Genomic DNA, 26162 nt, shown 5'->3' with positions numbered 1-26162 from the left:
TTGTGCAGTTCCTTGGCCTTGCAATGGTCTGCATTGGTGAATCGGCGATTCCTCCTGCTGCACAGTAGTCGTGTGACTGTTCTCCAGCTATGATTTCTGGTCAGACAGCACTGTCTGGGAAACGTATCTGAGGGTCACTGCTTCTCTCGGCCTGAGACACACTGTGCTTTTATGGGGAAGGTGTCTGTGGGTGGTGATTGGAAGAGGTAAAAACGGAGCTTAGGCAATTTGAAAGTCTGCGGCAACTTGTCGGCAGGAGGCTCGACACCTTGTTCGATGGGCTACAGCTGCCGGAGCGGCAATGGGACGGCCGTGCTGCGGGTGGCCCTGTGTGTCCGTGGCACAGAGCTTGTGAGGGGGGATGTGTTCAGTGCAGTGGGGCAAGGGCGAGCAGCCAGCGGAGCGATATGGGCACTGCAGCATCGCCCACGCTCGGCGGGCGCCGTTCCCCGGAGAAGGGAAGGGCTCCTGGGGGCTGTGAGGAGCAAGGCCCGCCATCTGCACAAAGGCCGCGGCTGAAGGGCGTCTCCCGTCCGTGTGCCAGCGCGGGAGGGGCTGGGCCCCGAGAGGGCGGCCCGTGCTTTCCCCGGCAGGGCAGCGGCGCCGGGATGCTGCGGCAGGCGCAGGCGAAGGCCGCCCGTCCCCGCAGGGACGAGCGCTGCCGCGCAGCCCCGAGCGGCTCCCGGGCGCGGCTCTCCCGGCCGCTCTGCGGCTCCTCCGCGCCCGCGGGCGGCCCCGCCCCTGCGCGCGCCCCGCGCAGCGGCCCCGCCCTCCCGCAGGCCCCCGCCGCCGTCGGGGCTGCCCGCCCGAGTGCCTGCCCGGCCGCGCCGCCGCCGTCCGGCTTGTGGCTCGGGGCCGCGGCACCTCCCGCCGCTGCCGAGCTCCGGGCCGCGGCCGCCGGCGCCTCCCGCGGGGCGGGGGTGGTGTGGCGCGGCGGGCGGGGCAGGCGGCGGGATGGGCGGCCCCGGCGCGCCGGGGTCCTGCGCGGCGGCAGCGGCGGGCGGGCGGATCAGTGTCTCCTTCAGTTCGCCCTCCACTGCCCGCGGCTGCAGCAGCGCGGCCTGCCGGACCACTCTGCCCGCCCCTGACCGGCCTCAGCCCTGCTCCGCCGACGACCCGCAACACGCAGGTGCCGGCCCCGGCCGCCACGGGCCTGGCGGAGCATGGGGGGGGGGGCGGGCGGGGCTCGCCCGGTGGCGAGCGGCTCTGAGGCCTCGTGGGCCGGGGGTGGCCGGGCCGCGGGCTCGTCCCGGCGCTGCCGGGTTCGCGGGGCGGGCGGCGGCCTCTCCGCGGCCGCTGTCCCCGCGGTGCCGCGGCCGGGCTCGGCTGCGCGAGGCTCGGCGGGCGGAGGTCAGGCCGGGATGCCCAAGATGGCCGCGCCGAGCGGGTCGGTTCACCTTGCGGCGGGGCGGGCGGCGCGCCCGGCCTGGGGCCGTCGCTCGGCCCGGCCCGGCCCTGCCCGCGCTGCGGCCGCATCCCCGCTCGCCCTTCCCTCCGGGAGGCGCTACTTTACTGCCCCCGCCTCGCTTCCTGAGCCCGTAAGCTATTTCCAGATCCTGTCCTTAAAGTTTCTACCTTGGCCTGGCCAACATTAGGCTTGCGTGTCCACCTCCGGTTTGTGTGTAGGGAGAGCGTTAATGCAAGGGTAAGGAGGTGGCTTTTTTTAAGCATCTGTAGTATCAGTGTAAGCCTGAAGGTCACCGTGTGTCCGATGTATTTTAACAAATTAATTTTTAAATAATCTCAGTTCTTTTGTTGCTATTTGTTGTGACACTGGGATAATTTCGGCGTAGTTTGTTGACTTTTAAATTGGTGAGTACCCTTTTTTCAATCTATTATCGGCTGATAGGGTTTGTAGTTTGATCTTGAATATCTTGAGATCTTGGGATTCTTAGAAATCCTAATAGAGGTCTGTGTCATTTTTTAATTGTAGAGCTTGAGAGTTTTGAAATACTACTTCCAAGGAGAACTGTGATGTAGTAATTTCAACAATACTAATACATTTTTCTGTTCTTTGGGTGATTTTCTTTTTATCGCAGAAGAAAGCGTGATTGTGGCTCCCGAGTGACAGATTAATTAAACTTCATCACGGTGGCATGAAACAAAGATTAGGGTGGAGCTCTCACTTGGCTCAAGTATATTCTGTACTTCAAGTCGATTATTTTACAGTTTTTACAACAAATCTCTAGTTGCTAAATGACGCTTATTGTTTAGTGATTTGTAATTAGTAGTTTTTAAGTGTAAGGTGCTTCAAAATAGGGTTGAAAAAATTACTTGTGGCTATGAGTTTGCAAGCCTATCTAACATTAAAGGACACAGGTCTGATTTTTTAATGGCCCTTTTTTCATTTAATGAGAGTTCTAATGGTGACATTGGTTTATCAGACATTTAGTATGTACAAAATTAACTCTTGCTTTCCTGTTTTGTCCTCATCCATCCCTGTCAGTGTTACAGTATAGTATTAGAACAGCAGTGTGACAGTTGTACTCTATTTCAACGTTTTATTACAAAACTTTTATCTGTAGACTGGAATGTCTGACAAATACTGGCTGGTTTCCCTGCAGGGGTAAGGATGCTTAACTAGGCCAGATAAAATGATAACATCCTTTTTACTGTAATAATCCTCTGAATTTTGACAGTTTGTTAACTTCTCAATACACTTCTGCTTAGCATAAATCTCTTGTCTGTACTGTTTGTCTAGTGCATTTGGAAACATTGAAAGCAAAAGGGAAAAGCTTGTTTATTTATACTGTAAAAGCATGTCTGTGGTAAAGGCTAATATAAAACTCCAAAACTAGAATTAATTATTTTTATGGCAATGCTAGTTAGAGGTGAGATCTGTTCATTAGAGGAAACGTGTAGCTGAACCTTGTCTATAATATGCTAAGGTGCTGAATTGTACAGGTGCTGTACAGGAGGACTGCAGGCAAGAGTTCTTGCACTCCCTTGTAATTGGTCTGTCAGCTGTTTTTTTTTATGGAAAACATAATAGGAGCCATTTAATGACTTGTCACTGGGATTAGGTTCTGTTCTTCTATAAACTTTAATTTGGGTTTGGCTTCTTTAAAGTTCAGATACTTTAGGCCATTTTCATGTCTCTTTTTAAAAAAAATAATGTTTAGTTTAACTCCATGGAAAACCAGACTTATTTTTGAACAAGTGATAGATGTCTTGATATAGTGACTGGCTCTAGAGTTTAGACATCTTTGCTAAACACGTTTTTCTGAATTTGTGTGTATGTGTGTGAAACTGATTGTAAATACTGTTTCTCAGAGGAGGTTGAAATTATCCCCTTAGGGCAATAGGGAGCTGAAGTAGGGTACTCTGGAAATCTGCATTATGAAATGTAGAAAAATAACGAAGAGTCTTCTGCCTCCCCCATTGATTACTAAATAGTTTGTGGTTTTTTTTTTTTTTTAATTAATAGCAGTTCATACAATTTGGCTGTATATGGCAGGTGTAATTAGAGTTTGGAAGTTAAGATGTGAGAACACTGCCATTGTTATTTTTCAAGTTCTAAAGATAGTTTTTTCATTTACTTAAAGAGAAAAATCACACAAAAGGAAGATAAGAAGTCAGTTATGTTATTCTGAGTCTCTCAGCTAAACAAATGTGACCAATCAGTTTGAGAAGATAAGATTTTTTGTTCTCATGTGTTTTGCCTTTTCATGGCCTTATCTAGTTTCATTTTGCCCCTTTTCACAGTCGAGGGGGAGTTACTAATATGCTCTGTTTCCTATATTTCACAACTTTAAAATTGCAGGCCTCTGTGACAGCAGCCTCTTGCTGTTGAAATCATGGGAAAACAGTCTTTCAAGGAAGTACAGATAAGAGTGTGTGCTCCCAGGGAGGAGAGTGATAGGGGCCTGGTGAGACCTTAGCCTGGAGTTTGTCCATGGGGCCAGAGGGCTGGGCCATGGCCCATCGGCAGTGGCAGGTTCTTTAACAGCAGGGTGGCCGGAGGCTCTGTCTGAGAAAGGCACTTGTAAAGAGATCTCTTCTCCCAGACCCCACACTCCTCCTACTTGGGTTTTTTAAACTAGCAGGACAACATGTAAACTCTTGTATGTTATTAGATTGATTGCTGGTTAATGACATTAGATCTTCTTTTTAAGTTGTACGTCTACCATGTAAAATATGGGGCAAAAATTATGTTGGAGATCAGATATGCTCTCTTTTTACATTTTCAAAACTGGAACCTTGTGTGTACTTTCAAGTAGTTTTCATAAGCATGTGTCAACTTTAGCTTTGTAGAACTTCAGGGAATAACTGTCTGCATTACAGGTTTTTGGATGTCTAGTGTCCAGGTTTTTGGCAGTAACTATGCCAACTCTGGAAATGTGGGTTATTAGTTTATTTGTGGTAGTGAAAGATGTATGGAGAAATCTACTTGAAAAATTAGAAACTGGGTGGTCTTGTAATGCCTTTTCTCAGCAACGCCTCTTCTCTGCATAAGCTGAGAAAACATCTCATGTTCACAGTGACCTTCAGTGAAAATCTATGTTTCACAGAATACTGTAGTATCATATCTATTAATTTTAAATATATAGTTCTATCTATTGATTGTCTTTATGTAGATGAATCTACCCTAAAGACTATCTTGAAAGAATTGTGGTAGCATTTTTCATGTGTGCAGTGGCAGAAGGTTCATTATTAATTAGCCCTTTACCTTTCAGCTCCAATGGCGATTCCTCCATCATACGTAGACCTTGGCAAACCTGCCAGAGATATCTTCAATAAAGGATATGGTAAGAATAGTACCTTTTATAAGTGGTGTTTGAGGTGCAACAATGAATTGCCTTTTTTAAGTCTGTATAGAAAATTGAATGATCAAATGCCAGTGTTTTTGGGGAGGAGGAAGGTCTGCTGTGTTTTTTATCTTTACCACCAACTAAGAGAATATTGAATGCTTTTTGTGGGTTGTTTTGATGTGAAGGCTGTTAAGTCTTACTGCTTGAGCCACAAAAATGTCAGAGGTGTGCAAGAATGCAAGCAGCAAGTATAGTTTAACTTAGGAACACTTTGTTTACTGGTCTGTCTGTGCCACAACATTTGTTGATATAGAAAGGGTTATGTACCAGTCTAATGTAGCCTTTTTTGGACTAGAAAGAGGAATGGCTATTGGGATAAAGAATCCTTCCATATCTTAAAATGCTTTAATACCAGGTAGCTGCATAGTTAAATCATTCTTCGTCACAGTGCTGTTTCTTTCCAGTCTTTGGAAATGTGTTTTTTTTTTCACTAAGACTGTTGCTCACCTCTCTGGGTAACAATGTGAATTGACATTTTCACAAAACCTACTTATATTACAGTTGCATTGGTTGTGTATTTCCCAGTGACTTTGCTTTTACAGTTTTTTACTTTGAGATATTTTTTCTTGGTGCAGAAACAGGTGTTTTATGGGTTGGGATAGCTCTTTAAAAGGCATTGACTATTATATAAAAACGGTTCTATTCCAGGAACAGGAAATAATGTATTTCCTTTTGGAAGCATCATTTGGTAGTTAAATATACTCACGTAGAACTGAGGCACTTCCCTGCCTTGTTTTGGAGAGGCCTCCTTTACCTGCTGTGGCATCTGTAAGTTGAATGTTGCTGAAGTCAGTCTATAGCTGTTTATATAGTCAGTCTATAGCTGTTTATATATATAAATGAATATATGTAGGACACTGCTAAGCCTGCCTGAAACACCAGCTTATTGAAAAATGTACAGGGCCTTAATTAATCATGTAACTTTGACTTCTGTTTATTAAGGCTTTGGGTTGGTGAAACTGGATGTGAAAACAAAATCTGCAAGCGGAGTGGTGAGTTTTAGTAACTTTTATTATATTTTTTTTTCTATCTGTGTTCTGATTCTCAGTTAAAAGGGGCACATGTCAGATGGTGCTAAGGATTTTGTAGGTTATATGAATGATAAATATCTGGTGTTAAACAATTTCAGAAGCCCCTAAAGTTCTGAATGTATCAGGAATATTGCCTTGTTTAGTAATCTTTTTATAATACAAGGGCTTATTAATTGTACCTGGTCTTACATGTGATGGTGACCAAATAAAGAATTTTAATATACCAATAATAGCATACAGAATTTATTTCTGAAGTACTTTGTGGTACTATTTGGTGGAAATTTCTGGCATCTTGGTTTTTGTCTGAAGTAGTTGTCATCGAATAAGCAATCTTTGGCCTCCTCTAGGTACTTAAACACTGCAGTAGTGCTCCATGCAAGATGTCTTGGTCATGCACAGTGCCCCCTGTGATTTTTATCTATTTCTAGAGCAGACTTTGCAAGATACAATGGTAGATTTATTTTTTCTCCCCATAACTGGAGCCTGAGCAGTGTAACTTAGTGTTAGAGACAAGGTTCATGGCTATATGCTGTTTTTTCTGGAAATCTATATATACACAGTTTGCAAGAGCCCTGTTACAGAGCTAGTTGTTCTTACCGTAGCTTGTTTCTTTGGAGGACTACCAGTTATGCTGGTAAAACTCTGAAAAATCCAAGCCTAATGTGAATCCTGTATTAGTTATAAGCTGTCCTTCCCAGGAGGAGAAACTGCTGGCATACATGTACTACAGATGCTTTAAAGCAGAGATATAATATAGTTTGTTTCTCCTGAAGCTGTTGCCCAAATAGTCACAGTCACATAAACTCTGTGCAGTAGGAATAGCACAAAGCAAGAAGTTAAAGCCAAAGGTATTTGTGTAGTTCCTGTCCCTTGCCAAGAAATAGACCTAGTAGAATTATGCAACTGTGTATGGTGTAGTGGGTCACTTACATCCATACAAGTAAATGTCTTGGATGTGGTCAGATTTGGTCAGCCACCATTAAAGAACAGTCTCAATCATGTTTGTTTTGTGCTCTTGGGGCTTTTGCTGTAAGAGTGCCTAAGGACTTGCAATTTCAAATCTGTGTTTTCTTCTGGGGAAGGTGAGTGTGAGATGTTTGTTTGAAAATAATATTGTGTATGGAGGAAGGCAGAGATCAAAATATTTATATGTTTTAAAAAATTGAAATAATGGACTTCTTAAATAATAAGGGCAATAACACTTCACTGGAAAGAGCTCTTTAAAAGGTATTTGCAAACCTGGTTCCACTTATAATTACTTTCAGTTTTTGAATAGTGGTACACAGAAACTGTTCATTCTGTTCTTTGTGAGAATCCAAATAGTGAGAGACATCAGTGATTACTTCCTTTATTAAAGAAATGAGAGTGATGCTGTTGATTTCTAAGTTACTTTCAAGAATTCCAGGTCAGATCATACCATACTATAAACCCAGCCTGTTTGCTAAGCTTCCACTTCAAACATTACTTCTGTGTGTCATTGAACCAAAGTGCCAGGGCAATAGGAATTTTATAGGTGTTAGTAGAAGGTGTGCCTATGGCTGATGGGAAAGGCTAGTGCATTGGGCAGACTAAGAACTCCTTAAAAAGCAGTTAAAACCCCAACCCAAACAAGAAACCAAACCACCCATCCCACCTCCAGTTTGAAAAATGATGCCATTCTATGACATTTTACTGTTGCACACTTCGTTCAGGGATGGTTGACAAGAGTAATGAAAATACATACGGAATTTGTAAAAGAATTTTACTGGAGATATAATATGTGCCTAATAGTGTTCTTGGTTCTTAGTTTGATTTTTAAGTTGCTTACTGGAAGTATCAAATTAAGCTTTACATTTCAAGAACTTGTTTCTGCTTTAGAGGAGAGTTCTTATGATGGCTCCTGTCCTGCTTTGGAGTTAATTTGCCACCCTGTATGTTTTGTAATAGTGGCAGGAGCATTATTACAGTGATCGGGGTTGTGGGGAGGCCTCCATGAGGGCACGAGTCATTAATTCTTCTGAGCTGTGCTGTTCTCCCTGCAAGTTTTGTACTGATTGTAATTTTTTTCCCATATAATAACCACATCTTAACACCTGCTGAAGAAAACACTGTTTAATGCTTTTAGGATTACCTGTATCTTCTGTGGTTTTTAGGAATTCACAACATCTGGTTCATCGAACACAGATACTGGAAAAGTGAATGGGAGCTTGGAGACCAAATACAAGTGGGCTGAGTATGGTCTGACTTTCACAGAAAAATGGAACACAGATAACACTCTGGGAACAGAAATTGCCATTGAAGATCAGGTAATAGATTTGGAAAATACTTATTTGTTTTATCTCTGTGTAAGAACTGAATTTACAGCTTTATCTTATCTTCTCCCCCCTTCAATTAGCTTGCCAAAGGCTTGAAGTTGACATTTGATACAACTTTCTCACCAAATACAGGGTAAGAATTGTTAACGTTTTTACCTTACTTAGGGAGTAACAGCACCATAGTCCATTGATCTGGCCTGTGGTATTGACAGAGCTTTTTTGTAAGGTTTGCTGTTGATTCAGCTTAGCAAATCCCAATGCTAAAAGCTTCTGCTCTTTACCATGACATCACTATAGGGTTAGTATTGCACATTTCACAACTTTGCTTATTTTCTGGGATAGAAGTACTTGAAGATTGCAGGAAACGTGAAACTGTTGCTACATTCATCAGAAAATGCCTGTTTGCCATAGCCCTGGTTGTTTTTGAATGGGCTGGCTGTACTTTTGCCTGGTCCAGGGGATGCATGTACAAGACATTGAGATATGTTGTGTAGAGTCATAGGGCTTGAATTTGGGAGGTCTTTGAGGAAGATCATGTATACTTGTCTTAACATAACTCTTTTCTCTGTTTCAGAAAGAAAAGTGGTAAAATTAAGTCAACTTACAAGCGTGAATGCATAAACCTAGGCTGTGATGTTGACTTTGATTTTGCTGGGCCCGCAGTCCATGGTTCAGCTGTCCTTGGTTATGAAGGCTGGCTTGCTGGTTATCAGATGACTTTTGATAGTGCCAAATCAAAATTGACAAGAAATAATTTCTCTGTGGGTTACAAGACTGGAGACTTCCAACTGCACACTAATGTGTAAGTACTGAAAACTTCTCTAGCTTTCCAGAAGCAGGCTTTCTTTACCTTTCTTTCTAGTCAAAATACAAATGCTTGAAATATCAGGAGGTGCTTACAAGGCCATTAATTGCGTGCATTTTACAATAGGAAACTCTAAACAAATGTAAATGATACGTTGTATCTCTCTTTTTAGAAACAGTTAATGCTTGTGACTGGTTAGCACTTCCAGCATATGTGGTACAGCTTGCCAAATACTGAAGTACGTGCAAATTGGAAGTGCAGTACTTCAGTTATGCAGAGCTGACCATAATGCTTTTTCTGGCTATCCCATTATATTGAGTTGTATCAGATTACAATTTAAGAGCAGTAGATTTGTTAGAGGTAGTAATTAGTGTTGCATTAATGCTGTAGTAGTTTCTAGAGCAAGACTAGATCATTGCTTCTGGACTTTTGTGGAGGTTCATCTTCGCCTGTGCATGAAACAGTATAAACAAGTGTAAGACATCTTTCTTCAGACTTCCTGCCTTTAGATCTTACTCCAGAGCAGTCTAATCAAAACTTACTGAAAACCACTATATTTTTAATCCAAATTAATAAAATTGGTTGAGTTCTAGTGTGTTTAGATAGTTAAAAGTTTTGCTTTTGAAGGGAAAGCATGGGGATTTTATCTCTCTGAATTCATGGAAATTGAGGAATATAGGAGAAAACTATAAAGTACTTTAGAGTCCGGTCTGTAAGAACTCAATTTCAATTTACTAATGTAAAACATGGTGACAGATTTTTGGGACGTCATTCATTTCCCTAGGACTTTTACGTATTCAATAACCATAAATTCAGAAGGCCCATTTTGTAACCATATAACACATATTGGTTAATTTTGTAAGGATGTGATGTGGAATTTTGTTCAAGGATATTTTTTGGCAATTAACATGACAGTTAGCTGTAGCACTCTGAAATACCTGTTTATTTCTATCAATTACTGCCATTTAATTTTGCCCTGAAGCCTTTGTTCATCTCTCCTCTTTTCAAAAAAATGTGAAACAACTCAAACTTCCAAAATTCTTATTTGAAGAAAAATCTGATGTAGTAAAAAAAAAAAAAAAAGAGATAAAAAAGGAGTGGATTATACAAATAGGAAACTAACTTTTCTCTTGATTTGTGCAGCAATGATGGTGCCGAATTTGGTGGGTCAATTTACCAAAAAGTGAGTGACAATCTTGAAACTGCTATAAACCTGGCTTGGACAGCAGGTAGCAACAGCACTCGCTTTGGCATTGCAGCTAAATACAAGTTGGATTCCGCTGCTTCTCTTTCAGTAAGTATGGCTGTAGCCTGAAGGGTTGTGCAAAGTACAGCGTATTTGCAGTTGCTGTGAATCCCTGTGTTATTAGTACAAAATAGGCTGGGAGGCCTTGTAGGAATTACTCTTACAGTCCAGGCAATTACAAGTAAACCAGCAGTATTTCAATTCTGTCATGTTGCTTACAGCAAAGTCTCATAGAATTTGACTGTCAAATGTGCTTACGTTGGAGATCCTATTGTATTTATAAAAAGAAAAACCCAATTTAAAAAACGTTAGTGTCTGGTTCTGTAAGTTTACAGAATTTTTTTTTTAAACTAGTTTTTGGGGAGCTCTGTGGCATTCTCATGGTGAGAACTCTGGCAATACTGGTAAAAAGTTGATAAGCAGCAAAGTTTCCTTTATGTTACAAAGTTAGACTCATTCTGTTGAGGAAGTGATGCAAAGTGGGATAATTTTGTACATATTGTTTATGATGATACTACAAAATGTTTGCTGCGTGACTGACAAGATACTAATCCCTGTGTAATGTGAACATGGAGGAGTCCTCTAATGTGGTATTTTTTAGGAGACTGGTGGTAAATGTCTCTGGCCTTCTGAGAAAGGGGAAGTGGTGAAGTTCACCTATGAAATCGTGTTTCAGTAGTACTCCTACCTGCCCTTACATCCCTTCTGCTCTTAAATATGTTTTTGCTTCAAAATATGTTACTACTTCAGCAGTAAGGTGAAGGATGAGGGCATAGCTGGAAGGAGAGAATCCAGGAAACACTGTACTGAAAGAACAGATAACATTTGGTTAAACTGATAATGGCAGTGTTGCCATAGTTATTCTAGATTCTGAATGGTAACAAATAACTAATCAGTTTCAACATTTCAGTTGTCTTTTTGTTTTTTTTTAGGCAAAGGTGAACAATTCTAGTCTAGTTGGAGTGGGTTATACCCAGACCCTGAGGCCAGGTAAGAGCTATCATGTGAATTAGAACACCTATATATCTTCTTTGCATCCTAAAGAAAATAATTGAGGTCTCTGCATTTATATGCAATTTTTTTCCTTCAGAATATTTTTTTTCTTTGAAGGCCAAGTAGATATTTTCCAGTAGCTTTAATCATACATCAATCTTTTATCTAAGCAAGATAAACTCTGTTTTATCTAATGGTATGAATATATTGTATTCATCACTGATCTGTGCAAGAGTGGACTGCCTTATGTTTGATGGCTTAGCTTTAGGCTAGGCAAAACATATCTTCTTCTTTGGCATTGCTTTGTCCAATCATACTATATTGAATGATAGCAGGTCTTCAAATTATCATTAATTGTCAAAACACCACACTTCCTACTCTTCATATTTAGTAAAGAAGCCCTCCAGACCATAACTTGTTCCGCTTAAGTATAAAAACACCTGTTAAAGCCGTATTACCATTGGTCAGTTCCTTATTTGAAAAATCTAGTTTCATTCCATCCCTTTATAGGTAGGAGTGTCTGTCTATGCTCAGATCTCCTCCTCCTTTGCATGTCTTAATGCAGAAAGGAGAACTCTTGCATATTTAGCAATTCGAGACTTTATATATTGACATTACTGTTTACAAAAATCATATAGCTTTCTTCATGTGACTAACTTCCAGTAGATTTCATGGGTATTCTTCTCTAAAAATGTTTAGAGGAATGTTGTTGTGTAAAAAGAGCTATAGCTGGGACTTGTGATGACAGAGGTTAAGTTGCATGAAAGCTACTGTGTTGTAAACATGCTTCTTAAAAATCTTACAGGTGTGAAGCTTACACTGTCCGCCCTCATAGATGGAAAGAGCATCAATGCTGGTGGCCATAAACTTGGTCTTGGCCTGGAATTGGAGGCTTAAAAAGGTGAAGAAACTGCTGCAGAGAAGGGATATCAGAAGAATTTGGCCTTAAAATGTATTTCCAATGTGACCAGCAGGCTTTTTTCCAGGAAGGATGACCTAGAACAAGAGCTGTATTTGAAGTATTTAGACAGTTACTTGTTAGCTGGTTTCTAGTTTAATTGGTTACCCATCTAGTTAAAATTCTGCATTAGTACAGTCACTTAAACATTATTTAAATGTATTTAACTGTTTAATGCGCTACCCACAAATAATGAAATAGACATTTATGAAAACTGTACAATTGTGTGCATGTTTGTTTTTATGTTCCTTTTAACATTCAATATTGCCATTTAATGAAAAATGGATCACTGGATGTTTTGAAATGAGGTCAACAATTTTGTTGAATGACCTGAACTAGAAATACATTTGGTATCCCAAGACAAATTATGAATAAAACAAGTACACACACATACTTGTGCTTCAGATATTTTAAGAGTGAAGATATAAGGCTACTGCTCCATTGGATTACTTAAAACTTAAGAAGTAGTGCTCTGTACCTTTCTGCAATTAAGGACCCCCACCCATGACAATACTGAATATAGCTGAACAGTTGGATTCCTCAAGCAAATTTAATGTGCTTTTCTGTCAGGTAAGGTTTGTCACGACACAATGGTTTAATTCCCCCTGTGATCCACCAGCGAGATGTGCTGTGTTCCTAGTTGGCCTTCTGATGCAAAAAGTGCAGATCAGTGTACTTGGCACACTGAGACATTTAAGAAATGTTCCTTGAAAAAGCTCACCACAAACACACCTTTTGCTTACATTTGTATGAAGTGAGATGTATCTCTGCAATTGAATGTAACAGTGTAATGGTATAACAGCCTGCTTATCCCAACTGCTGTGAGAGGTTTCTGCTTAAAATGACTGAAATAAAGACAATTTTAAATGGACATAGAGGAAAATGCATCTGATCTTGCTTTCCCTTTAACTAATAAATCTTGGCAGATACCCATTTTAAGGTGAGAAAGTTGCAGAATTATGGGAAAACTCTCATATTTTTTTCAGAATAGCAATAAGAGAGAACAGAAGTATGAGAGATATTTAGTCTGTGGACCTAACATCCCTGAAGGTAGAACTAGCTGTGAATGCTTTTAATATGGAATTAATCTAAGAGTTGGAATTTACTGAGCTTGGAGGAATGCCTGGAGCCTACTTCTTAAGACACTCATAGCTGAGAAGGGAGTTTTGAACCACTTGGTCTTAGTGGTTCACATCAGCTCCCTTCATAGTGCAGGTGGCTGGCTCATGATGAGGAAGCTCTCTCTGGCTTGAAAGTATTATCAGTTGATACTGCATTAAAATCAATGCCCATAAAAGTATCAGTGACTTGCTTGAGGTCTTTTTCCACCCTGCATTGTTGCCTTCAGACTGAAATTCTCACATGAAGCACTCTGTTATGAGCTGCCTGTTAGGCTTTAGCTGTAGAGTAGCTAAGACACCTTCTTTGCAGAAGACAGAGCAGAGCTTAAGCCTTCAGCTCGGGCTCTTGAGCAGGCTTGCTGGTGTGTTTGACTAGTTTTCTTACATGATAGTAAAGCATTTGTGGGGTGCCTTTACTGTTGTTACTAAATGCCCTTGTCTGAGTTGCATTTCCACCATTTAGGGTGTAGCATGTAAAGTGCAATTTGTTGCTGTCATTGCATGTTGTGTGTATTTTTAGTTTGATGTGGTTTTATGTGCTAGACCACTTAAAAGCTAGAAACCATGCAGGCAGACATTGAATTTTTGTATGTGTTTTCAGTATAACCATCTTTGGTGCCTCACAAAGACTGGGCTTCTGATACCACAAAAAGAAAAAGCTTAACAAACCAAAACAAACCACCAAAAAATCCCCCAAACAAACCAAAACAATCTACCAAATCCAAAAAAACCCTCCCTGAAACGTGTGCCTGAATGCATTGTCCAGCTGCAGCACCCGGACAAATAATGGAATATGTCTTTTGGTTATGAATGATGCCTTGTTTATCTCCTTAAACCAGCTACACTTATGTTTCACAGCTTTTCAGGGGGCTGTAATTTACTTGTTTTTGGTGGTAGTGGTTTGTTGGTTTTGGGATTTTTTTTTTTTGTTTTAGAAGCAAACACTATAACCTTTTTCTTCACTGCCTGCTGCTCTAGATATTTTTTTTCCTGAGGTCACAAAATGGGTAAGTGAAATAAAAGTATATATTGCTGAGTTTCTCTTCAACTCTTAAAAATTAGTAATGGAAAACTTGAACCTATTCATTTTAGTCTTTGTAAATGTGCATGACTTTACTAGTCCTCAGCCTTTAAATCTTAAGAAGTTGTATTTGTTATAGTGCTAGGCAACTGGAGAAGTAAAAAAGGCTCTGCAGTAGGTAAGAGAACTGAAAATGTGAGTTTTTCTAAAATACTCTGTCATAAATCACTACTTTAAACATGAAAAAGAAGTTCAGTGTCTTTTTCTTAATATCTGTCAAGGCTTATTAAAAGTGGCTTTCAAACATACTTTTCAACTGTTGGAGAAGCTTGTGGTATAATTGGAGTTTTGTGGTAAGGAATGTTGATGGTTTATATAGCTCCATTTTATTAAAATATGTAAAAAGCCTTAAAGATAACTTTCAGTGCCAGACAGCCTTTCCTCAGGTGTTCTGAATAAAAAACCCCCACCACTTGAGATAACCAATGACCAGAGCATCGTTCTGCATCTTTTTTGTGTGAATTGTAGCATTGCATTCCCACCTGGTACAGCTGGAGTAGGGGGTGTCTGTGTACACTGCAAGGAGACTTAGTCACGCTTTCATAAATAAAAATCCTTTCACATGATATTATGATGCCCTGGATTTCACAAGTTACTGTCTGAATGTCCTGAATGTTTATGCTCTTCCTGTGCTGTAGAAATTCCCCAGGTTGGTTCATTTAACCTTGCACTCTTCACGTGGTTCAACTGGGTGTGGTATATTCCTAAATCTGCCTCTTGCACACTGGAGTTGTTCAAAAGCGGGAGATTTTGAACTATTTTGGAATGGGCAGGAAACCTCTCGTCCGCAAGCGTCGTGCCAGGGGTCTCACCTTTCCTTTTGCGCTGGATAAAGCGAGGCAGCAGTGAGGGTGCCTGCTGCCCTCTAATGTCCTGTTCTGGTGTTTGGCTCATTGCTGCGGTGGGCCGTCGGCCAGGCACAAATACACGTTAATTCATGGTGGCTGCTCTCCTCGGGGAAGTAAAACCGAGCAAAGGAGACAGCCCATGCACGGATGATTCAGCCCTACTTCTACCAAAGGTCCTTGTTTCCTTATCAAACCAGTGAGCAGAGCCAGAAGCAATTCTATGCAAGGCGAGGCAGTAATGATAATACTGGCTCACGCCTGTAGCAGTAGTGTCTTCATGGCAGGTAGAAATTCTTCCTGGGAACCAACTGTCAGGAAGGGAAATCCAAAGAAAAAGCTGGTTGGGTTGTTATACGGCATGAAAAGGCTAGGTTTATTGTAACTGGTTCTATTGTGTTTGTCAGTTTCCCTTTGCTTTGGAATGTTTCTGTTCCCAATCTGGAATAGTAATAAAAACATAGATCCATTAGTGTAGTGTGCATTCATTGTATTTAGTGCTATTTCTTATTATTGTTTCTGGGCCTTTTAGTTGTGCTTTGGGTCCTTCTTTCCACATGCTGCTGGGTCAAATGGGAAGCGATAACTGGATTTTTCTGAGCATTATATGAAGCATCTTTCACTTCAGCTGCAAGTTTGATACAATTGCTCATGTAAAAAGAGGAAAACTTTTTTTTTTTTTTTTGCAAAGAAATTTCTGAGAATATGTAATTAAAACTTACGAAAATGCTATTAGACAAAATGTGAGGTGTTACATTCTGACATTTGGTTCATATCTACCCTCATGCTGGTGTTGGGAAAAGTGCTGACAGACCTTTAAAGATGGCAAGCCTGGACTGTTTCAGCTCCAAATATTTAACCTTCAGTTCGTTTTAAATGAGAATTTTCTGCTGAGCCCAGTGCCACAGCAGTACTTGCAGTACACTTGCTGGTTAACAGTAGTGCACATATCAGAAATGTTTCCAGGGTTTGTGGGTTTCTTCATTGAATATTCTTTGTCCTGGATCCATGGGAGAAGATCCTAATGCTGAAGCAATGATGCCATTTAAAGAGTTTGGCATTCTTAAAACTCGCTTTTTGTTTGTTTACTTTGCCTATGTTCCTATGAACATTAAAACACTGAAATGTCTCTTATCTCTTGCTGTGCTTCATCGCTTCAGCCTGAGTTACCCGAGAGCCAGCATAAGCCCAGGGGGTGCCCACAAGGAGCCAGTGAGCTTTGCCCTCGGATTGTTAGCGGTCTGTGGTGGCATTATTAGAAATACACTTTTAAATTATTCTTTAGAACGCACACGTGGCTCCTTCATTTAAGAAATGTTGAATTTCACTGTGCTGTGGTTGAGGTTCGGCTGCGGCGAGGGGAGGGGTGCGTGTGAGTTCTGCACAGTCCGGGATATTTTCCCGGCAGGTCCCGAGCTTTGTTGCCAGGTTACGGTTCCTGGTGACGCCCGCGGGCCGAGCCCGGCCCTGGCGCGGCGGGCCACGGCCCCGAGCCGGCCGCCGAGCCCGCCCCGACTCCGCGCGGCCCGCGCGCGCCACCTGCCGGCCGCCGCGCCCCCTCACGCCGCCGCTGCGCCCCCAGGAGGAGCCGCCCCCAGGAGGAGCCGCCCCCGCGGGCACCGGCCCCGGGCACCGGCCCCGGGCACCGGCCGAGCGAGGCGGCGGGAAGGGATGGTGGCGGCGAGCCCGAGCTCATGCTGAGACAAAGAAATGGGATTAGAGGAGGAATTAGCACTCGGGGTGCTCTATCCCTGCGACCGAGACCGGGGCAGCGCCCGTCGGCTGTGGGGCAGCAGCCGGCGCTGTTCCCATGGCCCGCGGCTGCTGGCTCCTGGGAGCCTCCGCTCCCGGCTAAACGGAATCAATTAACGCAACAAGTTGTCTTCCCGACTGCTGCTCAGCTCCTGACGTGACTGTACGTTTCTAGAAGAAATCCCCAGATGGCTTGAGATACCTTGATTTCCAAAGAGATGTTCTGGCCACCCTTGGCTATAAGGAACACTTGCTGGGAGGAGGATAGGGCACACCAGCTGCCAAAACCCAGCAGGCAAAGGGGAAGGATTCAAAACTGGTGATATTTGCATGTCTGGTGGCATCAAGCAGTGTGGTGGCCACAGGACATGTGAGAAGTGCGGGCTCATGGCTGCAGCCCAGGGACCTCCCACTGCTACAGTGTGGCTTGCTCACCATCTCTTCCCCCATCACAATTAATGGTAATTTATTAATTGCAATTTACTTAATTGAAATTTTTTGTAATTCAAGTGTCAATCAAATCACTGGAGCATGGGAACAGGGAAGAAGGCCCAGAAAGTCTGCTAAGGGCCTGTCCCATGTGGATGTGGCCAGCAGTGTGCCCATGTGGCCAGGAATGCCATTGGCACCCTGGCTTGTATAAGAAATTATGTGATCAGCAGAATTAGGGATGTGATTGTCCCTTTGTGTCGTAGCATGACATCCCCACCCAGGTAATAATTAGCATTGACTCCATGATTCCAGAAGGCTGATCAATCACTTTATTATACTACACTATACTAACTAATAAACTCATTGCCCTTACAGACAGTCACAAACAGGTTTACCTAATTGGTCCTTGAATCCAAAACACCATCACCATTGGCCAATTAAGAAATCACCCTTTGGTAAACAAGTCTCTGTAACACATACCACATGTTCACAACAACAGGTGTCGCAAGTGAAGATAAGAATTGTTTATCATTCTTTTCTCTGATCTTCTCACAGCCTTCTCCAGGACAATGCTTGAGAAAGTTGTGCCTGTTGGTCTCTGTGGCCAGACAGCAGCTGTCACACCTTTGGGCACTTGTGATGCCAAACCTTGAGCACTGTGACCTGTTCTGGACCCCTCAGTTCAGGAAGAACATTGAGGTGCTGAAGCATTTCCAGAGAAGGGCAGCAGAGCTGCTGAAGGGTCTACAGAGTAAGTCCTGTGAGGAGCAGCTGAGGGAGCTGGGGCTGTTTAGCCTGGAGAAAAAGAGGCTCAGAGGTGACCTTATCACTATCTACAACTACCTGAAAGGAGGGTGTAGCCAGGCTGGGGTCAGCCTCTTCTCCAAGGCAGCTGGTGAGAGGATGAGAGAACATAGCCTCAAGTTGCACGAGGGGAGGTTTAGCTTAGATATTAGGAGAAATTTCTTCACAGAAAAGGTGACTAAATTTTGGAATGGATTGCCCAGGGAGGGTCTGTCCTAGGAGATGTTTAAGAAAAGACTGGACATGGCACTCAGTGCTGTGGTCTTGACACAGGGGTGTTTGGTCACGGGTTGGACTCAATGATCTCAGATGTCTTTTCCAATTTAATTGATTTGGTGATGTTGTGGTGGAGCATCAGAATTTACTGTTTGAGTTGCTGGTGCCATGGGGCAGAAGTGGTTAGTGCTGCTGTGAGGAGTGACAGTAGCACCATCCCCTTCACACAGAGGGGTACTGTCAGAAAACTGCTGTGCAGAATATTTCAGTTGAGGATGGGGAGCAGACTCAACTTTTGTTTGGGCTGTTCTGTTCATGAACGCACAAAATTTGTCTTTCCTGGACAAAACCGCAAGACTAGTGCATCCATGATGCTGGGTAGTCAACTGCTGCCTCAGACTTCCCATGGCCTCTTCCTGGCTGCTGCCTCACCTTGTCCTCTTTGGGGATCCTTGCTGGTCTTTGGGGCTTTGTTTGCTTTCCAAGCAGAGCATGCAAACACCTCTCTGCCAGTCGTGTTGAACCCCTCAGCTCCTGGGGAGTCAGAGAAATGGGTGTATTGCCAGCTGCCCTGGGGCTGAGCCTGGGCCCAGGCCAAATTGACAGCTAATTTCATTTCTCTAATTGCCAGCATGTGCTTTGGGGAGCAGGATAAGGGAGTATTTTTGCTTTCTCTTGGTGATGGGGTACACTGTTGTCACCCTTGCACCACAAGAATGACACAAAAACAGACAAGGACACAGTGTAAAAAGGAAGAAAAGAAGGCCTTTATGGAAAGGAAACTTTGGCTTAAATAGATCAATATGATACATTCTATTTGATTGGTTATTTAATAAAAACATCTTATACAGTATCCTTGAACAGAAAAGCAAGGTGGAAAAACACCACCTGCAGATTGTTTAGACTAACAAGTTATTGCATTCCTCTAACTCCCTAAAAATTCTCACAAGGTACTGTGAGAAACGATTGCTGTTTCTCTCTCCCTGACCAGGCTGGCATCCACACACTGTGTGTCCCTTAGCCCTGATAGAAGCCTGCCCATTGTGATGGAGTGTGTAGCAGCTCTTGCTGTTATAGTTGGGAGGTTCATTTGTTGGGCTGAACAGAACCAGCTTTGACAGATATTCCCTGGATGTGGCAAGCAGAGGTGGTGGCCTTCTATGCTGTCAGCAGCAGAATTTGCCCTGAGAAAGATGGCACTAGGTAAGTGTGAGTGTGTGTCTGTGTTTCAGGAATCAATGTTTTATGAAATGTTTTTAAGAGAACTGCAATTCACAAATAGTTCTTCATGGTGCTGTATTTTACTGTGGATGGAGACTAATATTGCAGTCTTAGAAGGCTGATCTTCCACTGTGTTTGAGAAAATATTTTACTTTTGTATTACTCTTTTAAAGTACCTTAGGAAATCTGCTACAGCATTCAGTCCTGGTGCAAGACTGGTAGGCTTTCAGGTGTGTTTTAATGTAGCACAGGTCCTTTCTGATTAAAATGTATGTGAGCTTGTGTTGAAATTGTTTGCAGTTAACTTAAATAGCTTGAAGCTCCCCTGGTTTAGCTTTATCATGCCCATGAAAAGGTGAGCTCATGGGTGAGCACTGATGTAGCAGTTTTGATAGACCCTCTGCCAAGACAGCACAACCTAACTAAAACACCTTCTCTCTTTCAAAACAATCTGTCTTGGAGTCCTACTTCCTAACATTTCCTTTTCTATGTGGGCAGCTGTAGCAGAGATGTACACAGAGTCCCAGCACAGTCATTAGTAGCAGCTTCTCCTGGGCACAGCTCCTCCTAACTCATGGCACACCCCAGTGCCAGAGGGGTGCATGTGAGGTGGTTGTCCTTGGCTCCTCTCTGGGTTTGGCAAAGCCACTGGTGAGCAGAGAGCAGGGCTCATAGAAAGCATGAACCCACTGCCTTACAAACCTTTTGTGTTAAGCTGACGATGCTTCTTGTTGATGAAATGAGATTGCCCTTTTGTTTCTGTCTGGGATTTCCTGAATTAAAAACATGGCGTGTCACATGTGCCTGGTCTGGTGGAGCTGGGGTACCTGGTGGCCAGGCTGCAGAGTGTGGCTGTGCTGTCCTTGGGTGGAATGGGTACAGGCTTGCCTTGGCCCGTGAGCTGAGCTGCCTGCCCTAACCTGAGGGCACAGTTACAGGCACAAACTCCTTGGCCTGCATAGCAGCAAGGGTGAGAACAGCTGAGGAGCAGAAAAGCTTTCAAAATGTGTACTTTCCAGAAGAAAGGCTCTAAGTTTAATATTTTACAGGATAACTGGGGAAAACCTGCTGTTACTTCTCCTCAGTTTTTCTTTCCTTTTACTTACAGCCTTTAATTCCTTTGGAGAAAAAAAGTACAGGGAGTTAGCTGAAATGACTGTGTTGCTGTAGCTGTCATATTCCAGTTTTCTTTTATGAAATAAGATAAACACAAAGCAGAAATTTAAGGTACTTAAACACAGAAAAGGCTGATGTAACTTTTGCTGGTGATTCCCTGATTATGTCTACTTCTTTTGCTAGTGAATTGTGACCACAGCACAAAGCTGCTTGGCCCTTCTGAGATCTAGGAATCTTTCACTGGCACAGACTGCCAAAAGCCAACTATTTTCCTGTTTATAGGTTCTCAGTTTATTAGTCTGAAGGCAAATAAAGTAATATGAAACCCAATAAGGTCAGGAAGGACCACATCAAAGGTTGAATAATATGTTTGATCATAAAATTAAAATCTATATTATAATGCTTGCATGTAGTAGGGGCTTTCAAAATTGATTGCTTGTGCAAGTTTGATTAGTCTTTTGCAACATAGTCAGTACTTAGCTTTGCAGCCTTAATCAGGTAACTTTAGTGTAGTTTATGTAGAGATGACCATAAATGGTTCCTAAGGTCATCAGGCAGACAGTGCCTATCTGCATGTCTAAAGTATTAATTAAGAGTTTACCATAGTCTGTGTCTGGAAGTTTAAATATACACTTAAACTTAAGTTAAAGGGTGACTCAATATATGGTGACTGACAACACTGAAATCAAGAAAGGGAAATTTGGTAGCAGCCATCAAAGTAACCAAAGCTGCATGAGAGAGGGGCGTGAGATGGGCTTGATGGTACCTGAGACACCTTCTGTAATGACACAAAGGAATTTGTATGCTGGGTCTGTGGGTGTTGATTAAATGTGTCTGTGCTTTTGCCTCCTTTGAGTTAGTCTTCAGTAGTATCTTGGATCAGTCTCAGAACTGTGAGGATGGTCTGATCCCATGCAGCAGTCCTTGACAGGGGCCAAGGGAGCTCAGCTTTGGTACTGTGGCACAGATGTTCTGCAGGACACCCTATAAGGTCTTGATGGTCCTCCAGACCTGAGGAGAGGGACTGCTTCCTGCCTGTTGGTGGGAATAGCTCCCAAGAAATGACTGTGCCTAAAATCCACAAAAGCTGTGGGAAGACCCAGAGGTGGTGATATAGAAGCTGGGTCTAAACATCTATGGAGAAACTCCAGATTTTTGCACAGGAATAATTTTGTCAGGAGTTTGACCTAGTGTGTGTTGTTTTGTAATTGTACTTTGATAGTGAATTAATGCTCCTCTTCACTGGGGATGTCTTTGAGGCTCACTGGAACATAATCTAGCTCCGCTGCTTAAAGGAAACCATGGAGGGCTCTGCTTTTTCTTTCTGGTTGTGTTAATCTCTGATATAATGCATGATGGCATAGTAGTTGAACAGTTAACTGTGGCTTTCTGCTTTGGAATGACCCCACTAATTACACTACATAGAAAAGATGGATTAAGTGTCTTGGGAGAGCATTTTACGCAGCTGACATTTAGATGGATGGAGGATGTTGAAGGTGACACTGGAAATGACGTGCCAAAACACTGTTGATGTGCTCAGGAAGCTGAGGAGACACTGGTAGCTGGGTGGAAGCTGGTGAAGGCACCTGAGGGACCCTTTCTCACCTCTGTTTGTGGAGACAAATATGCATCCCTCCACATAGAGCAGCAGAGAGATCTCATTGCCCCCTCCCTCCCTGACCCCATGTAGTCTTTACAGCCCTGCTTGAATCCAAAGGTGTCCATTGCTGTCTGACAAAGCTTTCCAGTTCTGCTCATTGGCTCTCCAGGTTTTGATCTGTAGCAGATATCAGCAGCATTGACTTCTGGCAAGCAGGTGGAAAAATACATACCTTCTAAAGTAAACACTGAGAGCTGTGAGCCACAGCCTGTGTGAATTTCTCTGTTGCAAGAAAAAGGGTCGGACATGGAATGCAGGGTAAAAATAATGCTCAAAATCAGCATTTTCAAGCTAAGTATTGTAGGTGGTTTGGGTCTTTTCTGGTTGGTTGGTTGCCTTCTTGTTTTGTTGGTTTTGGTTTATTTTTACGAGTCTAAGGAGCTACATGCTTTGCTTACTTTTAAATGTAAACTCCTAATGTTTGCTTCCTAAAACCCCACACAACAAAAGATACAAGGTAACATAATGAACAAGCATGAGGTTCCTTAAAATAAGCTTAAATTTTACCTGCAGCTGTAATTTCTATTTGAATTTGCAGGCATGCATTTCCCTACTTGTGAAGGTTTTCTTTGCACCTGTTTTAAAATGCATTTGTCTCTTTTAGATTTGGTTCTTTTTTTTGTTGTTGTGGCTTGTTTGTTTTTCTTCTCATGCTGGAAGAATCCCCCTTTTCTGTTGCTGGGTGTTGTACTACAGGACAGTGACATCTGGGCCATACCCCTATGGACTTTGGCCATGCCTCGTGACATGACAGCCTGGGTATCCTGTGAACCAGCCCTCTCTGAGAGTGGATTTCTTCTGTTGATGTTTTGTATTTGTGGGTTTGATTAAAATTCTTGGTGTTGTGAATGTACAGAAAGGCTTTTTCTGGGATAATGAATGCTGTGGTGTTTTGTGGGTGTGCAGTATTTAGGTATTGCATTTACTTATGACAGCAGCAATAATACTTTCTCATTAACTATCTTCTGAAATCTAATTTCATGATGTCAAAAAGTTACTACTTTCATCTCACCAACATAACGCAAGTTCCTACCCCAGCATAACTCAAAAGGTTGCTGGAAAAATGCACAGTCTCTTGATTTTTTAGTAGGTGAATAGGAATAAAATCATGAGCCTTTAAACTAAATAATATTTTTTTCCTTGTAGCCTGAGATCTGTTCAATCAATAATCTTTCTGCTAACTCTGGGGAGAATTTTAGTTGCCTCCATAAAATGTTTTAATTATTAAAAATCATAAAATATAAGTAGGCACAATTTGCTTGGAACTCATTAGGGAAATATATGAATAAGAAGATAATGTTTGCTTCTGCATTAATTTAAAGCAGTCTCTAAAATATGAAATCTAATCCTGGAAAGCAGTGACTTATCATCAGTGTTTATTTTTCTTATAATCAGAGTAAATATTAAAGCAGCTAGTTATGTGCTTATCCCTACAGTATTGCAGTAAGCCAAAAAGGAAGATAAATAACTTGTCTAAAATCCCACATTAATTTCCCCTTTTTGCAGGTTTTATGTTTGTTCATTTCCTTTTTCAAAACATTGCTTTAGAAATTATTATAAAACAGGTGACTTAGAAACCACGAGTAGCTGCAAATGCATGAGGCCAATTTTGTGTGATTAGAATGATGCAGAGGTAATGCTTTATACTTGTGCAGAGCCTTTTCATCTAGTGCAGATCACTGGCACAATATGCAGCAGCAGAGAAATGCCATAGCCCTAGGAAAAGGCTTAGCAGACTAGAGAGCAGAGCAAGTGATGAGTTAGGAAACAAAAGAATTTCTTTAAGCTTCTCTGAAGAAACTTCAGTGTTCACTGGGGCAGAAAATGCTAATTTGCAGCTTTTAGGTGTGCACAGAGGGAAAAATCAGTTTTGTCATTCTCTCATTCATGCTTGTTTGGGATGTCATCAGCAATCCCTTCCTGGAAGACGCTTCTTGTATTTGTGATTTCCACATTTTCATTCTGGGAATGCCATGACAGTGCTGCCTCTCCCATTAAAATGGAACAAGCATTAAAATCAAATGTGCTGCAAACCATGCAGAAATGGGCCCAGATCATTTGTGCATGGGGTGCTTTAGGTTATTCTGCTGTGTTGATCTGGCTGTTCTTTGGAAGATGGGATGGAGCCACTCAGCATGGTCACCTTCCTCAAGGTGGTGTACATGTGGTGTCATGATGGAGGAGACCTGTGCACTTTGAGTAGATGGGATGGATAAAACCAAGCTGTATTAATCTCAGTTAGCTGGGTGTTGTGGTTTAACCCCAGTTAGCAACTAAGCCCCACACAGCTGCTCCCTCACTACCCCTGGTGCAATAGGGGAGAGAATTGGAAGGGTGTAAGTGAGAAAACTTGTAAGCTGAGATAAAGACAGTTTAAAAAACAAAGCAGAAGCTGTAAAATTACGGAATTCATTTACTACTTCCCACCTGCAGGCAGGAAAGCCATCCCTAGGAAAGCAGGACTCCATCACAGAACTTGGGAAAACAAACACCATCACTCTGAATGTCTGCCTTTCCTCCTTCTTCCCCCCATTTAATGTGCTGAGCATGATACCATGTGGTATCCCGTTGGTCAGTTTGGGTCAGCTGGCCTGGTTCTCCTTCCTCCCAATTTTTCATGCATCCTTGATGCAGTGGAGTGAGGGGAACATCAACACTGTTTCCAGCACAAACCCAAAACATAGCTGCTGTGAAAAAAATGAACTCTCCTCCAGCCCAACCCAGCACACAAGGAAAAAAATCTCTTAAAACAGTACTGATCTCTTAGATTTTTTACTCCCATTGTGACCATTTAGGATTGATTTCTTCAAGTGATAAACAGAGCATAAGCAGGGATGCAGCAAACTCTCTGCTACTACATCATCAAAAACAAGCCAGTTATGGCACTTGCTGCTCTTGCCACTCCAGCATCAAGATTGCAGTGCTTGAGATAACAGCATATCCCTCAGACCTGAGCTGCAAAGGTTTCTGGGAACTGCTCATGCCTCAAAGGAAGGAGTTGGGACGAAGTTTATTTTCATGTTCTTTTTCTGTTTCCTAAGGGCTTTATCACAAGTTTGCTAGTTGTCTTCTATAAGCAGCAATTCACACAATGTGCTGTCTGTGTGCAATATGACTGAATTAAAATAGATTAAAAACACTTGAGTTTGTTAAAAGAAGGACTGACAGTGTTGTCAGAGGTTCAATAAATGCCTGAAAGTTATGTTACATTAAGTAGCCCAGTTTTTCTTTAGGCCATTACTTTCTTTAGTAACATGAGAGACTGAGGATACTCCCTGCTTTGTTCCCCAATGTCCCAGCAGGATTAAAAGCTGCAGCATTGAAAATGCAGAACTGAGCCTTGAGCCTTGTCTCTACCCTTGGACAATGAGCTGGTTTTTCTGAGGCAGCCTTTTCTCTTAGATTTCTGAGCATTCAGTCTCAGTCCTGTTCATCTAATTATGTAGCAGAGATGCAAATCCTACTCTTAAGAAAGTCTTAGCTCCCTTCCCTGTCACCCACTTAAGTATCGTATCATGCCATACCATTTTGAATGTGGTATCTTTGGAGCAGGGACTCAGATACCTAACCAGCAGCTAGGATTACATGCTTTAACTCTCATGGTGGCTTCTGGGAGTTACCACACTAGAGGGAATTCTTTTTTTCATTGTTGTTGTCATTCTTTTCTGTTTAATGACCCATCCTTCAGCCCCATTTGCTTCTGAGCAAGTCCCAGTGTACGTTTGTCACTGATGTTGGCCCCTCTGGGATCCTCTGTTTCAAGCAGAAGAGATGTT

At 42.4% G+C, this 26162-nt stretch overlaps 1 protein-coding gene and 1 long non-coding RNA gene across 11 annotated transcripts in view; both read left to right on the top strand.

Moving 5' to 3' along the window:
• Positions 1–939: 939 nt before the first annotated feature.
• VDAC2 (voltage dependent anion channel 2) lies at positions 940–13009 on the top strand. Of its 2 annotated transcripts, none has more exons than XM_021532668.4 (9): positions 940–1129; positions 4677–4748; positions 5754–5803; positions 7975–8127; positions 8217–8269; positions 8711–8938; positions 10085–10235; positions 11120–11177; positions 11986–13009. In XM_021532668.4, exons 1-9 carry the CDS (start codon positions 955–957, stop codon positions 12075–12077), a joined length of 1032 nt encoding a protein of 343 aa, XP_021388343.4. In that variant the 5' UTR covers positions 940–954; the 3' UTR covers positions 12078–13009. The 2 variants fall into 2 exon arrangements, with proteins under 2 accessions (XP_021388343.4, XP_085438543.1); XM_085582417.1 differs by lacking the exon at positions 940–1129 and adding an exon at positions 1753–1812.
• Positions 13010–16806: 3797 nt separating this feature from the next.
• Positions 16807–26162, top strand: part of LOC146767044 (uncharacterized) — a 258666-nt gene continuing 249310 nt past the window's right edge. For 8 of the 9 annotated variants that reach the window (XR_014956293.1, XR_014956291.1, XR_014956288.1 and 5 more), the window contains exon 1: positions 16807–19592. This is a non-coding gene — a long non-coding RNA (uncharacterized LOC146767044). The remainder of the gene's footprint in view (positions 19593–26162) is intronic. The other variant, XR_014956289.1, reaches the window with a different exon arrangement.

The sequence above is a fragment of the Lonchura striata genome, chromosome 6 (assembly GCF_050655825.1).
Source record: "Lonchura striata isolate lonStrDom1 chromosome 6, ASM5065582v1, whole genome shotgun sequence".
Lineage (NCBI taxonomy): Eukaryota > Metazoa > Chordata > Aves > Passeriformes > Estrildidae > Lonchura > Lonchura striata.
The sequence above is the reverse complement of the archived record's forward strand: the minus strand, read 5'-3'. Positions and strand labels throughout refer to the sequence as shown.

Bases quoted from the DNA above. Each gene is read 5' to 3' on its own strand.
- VDAC2 (XM_021532668.4), top strand. From the start codon at position 955: ATGGGCGGCCCCGGCGCGCCGGGGTCCTGCGCGGCGGCAGCGGCGGGC. The intron at 8,939-10,084 runs GTAAGTACTGAA...TGATTTGTGCAG, and splicing joins TTCCAACTGCACACTAATGT to CAATGATGGTGCCGAATTTG. The intron at 11,178-11,985 runs GTAAGAGCTATC...AAAATCTTACAG, and splicing joins TACCCAGACCCTGAGGCCAG to GTGTGAAGCTTACACTGTCC.